Here is a 2,062-nt window from a genome sequence, read left to right as displayed (position 1 = left end):
CTCTTTTTACGGGACTTATATCGTTGTCGAATTTTCTTCCAGGAGCTATTAGAGTTTGCAAAGCTTTTTCTAAAAGGGATTCTCTGTAAGCCTGAAAATAACGCCATTATCAATTTTTAAAAGCCTGTTCTATAATGTTTAAAAATTTGCACAAATTTTTCAGTACGAGTATTTCTTACCCGGGTTACAAATGCAAGAGGGTCGATAGTATTTCCGAGACAACTAAATAAAGTCGAATCCGTATTTTTAAAAGACCATTTATTTGTCAAAAAAAATTTATAACCCTGATTAGTGAAAATCCATTGAAAACGACTCGGGGTTTTAGGACAATTTTTTAAACAAATTTGACGAGCTAAATTAAGGTAATACCTGAAAAAATATATATGTATACAATAACAACATTTTATAAATTGTGCCTATAATATATATATTATATATATCTATAATTAAAATTATTTTACCTTGTAAAAATTTGAAACATATTCGTGCATGATTCTTTGATTCTTAACGATACACCTATGTAGATATCAGCCATTATTTCAGGTTCAATAACAGAATTAGCCATTTCAGCAAGATTTAAAGCACTCAAAGCCAACATTAATCCTCCCCAATTATCTTCGGCTTGTATAAGATGAATTTGATGCAGACGATGATAAATAATAGCCAATTCTTTCGCCGATGTTAAAGCTTCGCGTTTTTTAATTCTGTTAAAAATGTCATTTTTTTAAAATTTTAATTAATTTATTGAAGACTCGCACGCAATATTAACTTACGAGTCTGCGAAAATTCCACCGGAACGTCTAGCAAGCCAACGGCCAATCCATAAACGATGAAAAAATTGCCGGATAATTTGCCAGGAGGTAGCCGTGATCCATTCGAAACGTGAAATAGGTAGCGGACGTCCAAACGTTTGAAGACATCTTTTTAATTCCAAACTTGCATCTGTGTTTTTTCCCTAGTAACGTATATTTAAAAATTATTAGTGAAGTATATAATTAGTAAATTTCGATAAAATTCCTACTTACGCGAGACAAATCAAAATCCGCTTGTTTTTTATACCTCCAAAAAGAGGTAAACGACTTTGATTTAGAACAAATTATTGGATCTCCATAAACGAAAATTTTGACTAAACAAAGACCGAGAATAAGTGTATTTATAACCCATAATAAGGTCGAGCTAAAGCCGGGCAACGTAGAACTGATGCTATCTGTAAAAGTTTTTCAGTTTTACGCACATATAAAATAATAATAATTGAATATTTTTATGACTTTAAATGTAACGAACCTCCTGAATTTAAAATAGTACGTCCTGTATCAAAAGCTTTTGTTTCCATTTCATTCAGTGATAACTTATTGAATAATATACCGAACGGATTAAACGATAGAATAACAAACATAAACATGCAAAGAGTTAAACGAGTGTGATCCGTCAAACCTCCTCCATTCATAATTTCATCTCCGTCTCTATTCTAAAAATTTATTTCAAAAATTAATTTTTAGGTTTTATCGTTTAAATATTTTAAATATAATTTTTACCATTGCAAATTGAAAATCGTATGGTGATGATGGCGTAGATCTTTCGCTGCTAGGACTCAAAGAACCCACGTTTGAATGAGGCGGAGTTATGTCACCATTAAGATCATTTAATATCATTTCTTCGTTGGGTACCAATAATTCCTTTAGTGATTGTTTTCTAGCAGCCATTTTCAGTGCCAAGTTTTCTTGTTTTAATTTATTATTTGCATTTTTTAAAAATTTGATGTAGTCAATAGCTTTTTTAAGAATCAAAGATTTGTTTATCTGAAAAAAAAAAATTATTCGTTTTTTTACAAAGGTATAAAATTTATACAAGTTTGTTTTTTTTTTTTTTAAATAAGTTAATTGATAAAAATGATTGACTGAAACCTTTTTTCCATTTTTAAAGTAATACTCTTAGTTTTATTTCAAAATTATTATATCAAACCAACCTTTGCTTCCTTTCCAACAATTATGTTTTTCAATTCGATAATTTTTTCATTGATACTTGTTCGATATCTTCTTTCAATAGCATTATGAGCACTTCT

The 2,062-nt window shown here is 29.6% G+C and overlaps 1 protein-coding gene across 1 annotated transcript in view; it reads right to left on the bottom strand.

Annotated features, from left to right (window-relative positions):
* Positions 1–2,062, bottom strand: part of Phum_PHUM138160 (sterol regulatory element-binding protein, putative) — a gene marked incomplete at both ends in the record, with an annotated part of 5,064 nt that overhangs the window by 1,513 nt on the left and 1,489 nt on the right. The window contains 8 exons of the mRNA XM_002424570.1: positions 16–91; positions 180–369; positions 462–704; positions 774–955; positions 1,026–1,207; positions 1,285–1,468; positions 1,536–1,799; positions 1,967–2,057. Of these exons, the coding sequence (XP_002424615.1) occupies positions 16–91; positions 180–369; positions 462–704; positions 774–955; positions 1,026–1,207; positions 1,285–1,468; positions 1,536–1,799; positions 1,967–2,057 (1,412 nt within the window). The remainder of the gene's footprint in view (positions 1–15; positions 92–179; positions 370–461; positions 705–773; positions 956–1,025; positions 1,208–1,284; positions 1,469–1,535; positions 1,800–1,966; positions 2,058–2,062) is intronic.

The sequence above is a fragment of the Pediculus humanus genome, genomic scaffold, assembly GCF_000006295.1.
Source record: "Pediculus humanus corporis 1103172107484 genomic scaffold, whole genome shotgun sequence".
Taxonomy (NCBI): domain Eukaryota; kingdom Metazoa; phylum Arthropoda; class Insecta; order Psocodea; family Pediculidae; genus Pediculus; species Pediculus humanus.
The sequence above is the reverse complement of the archived record's forward strand: the minus strand, read 5'-3'. Positions and strand labels throughout refer to the sequence as shown.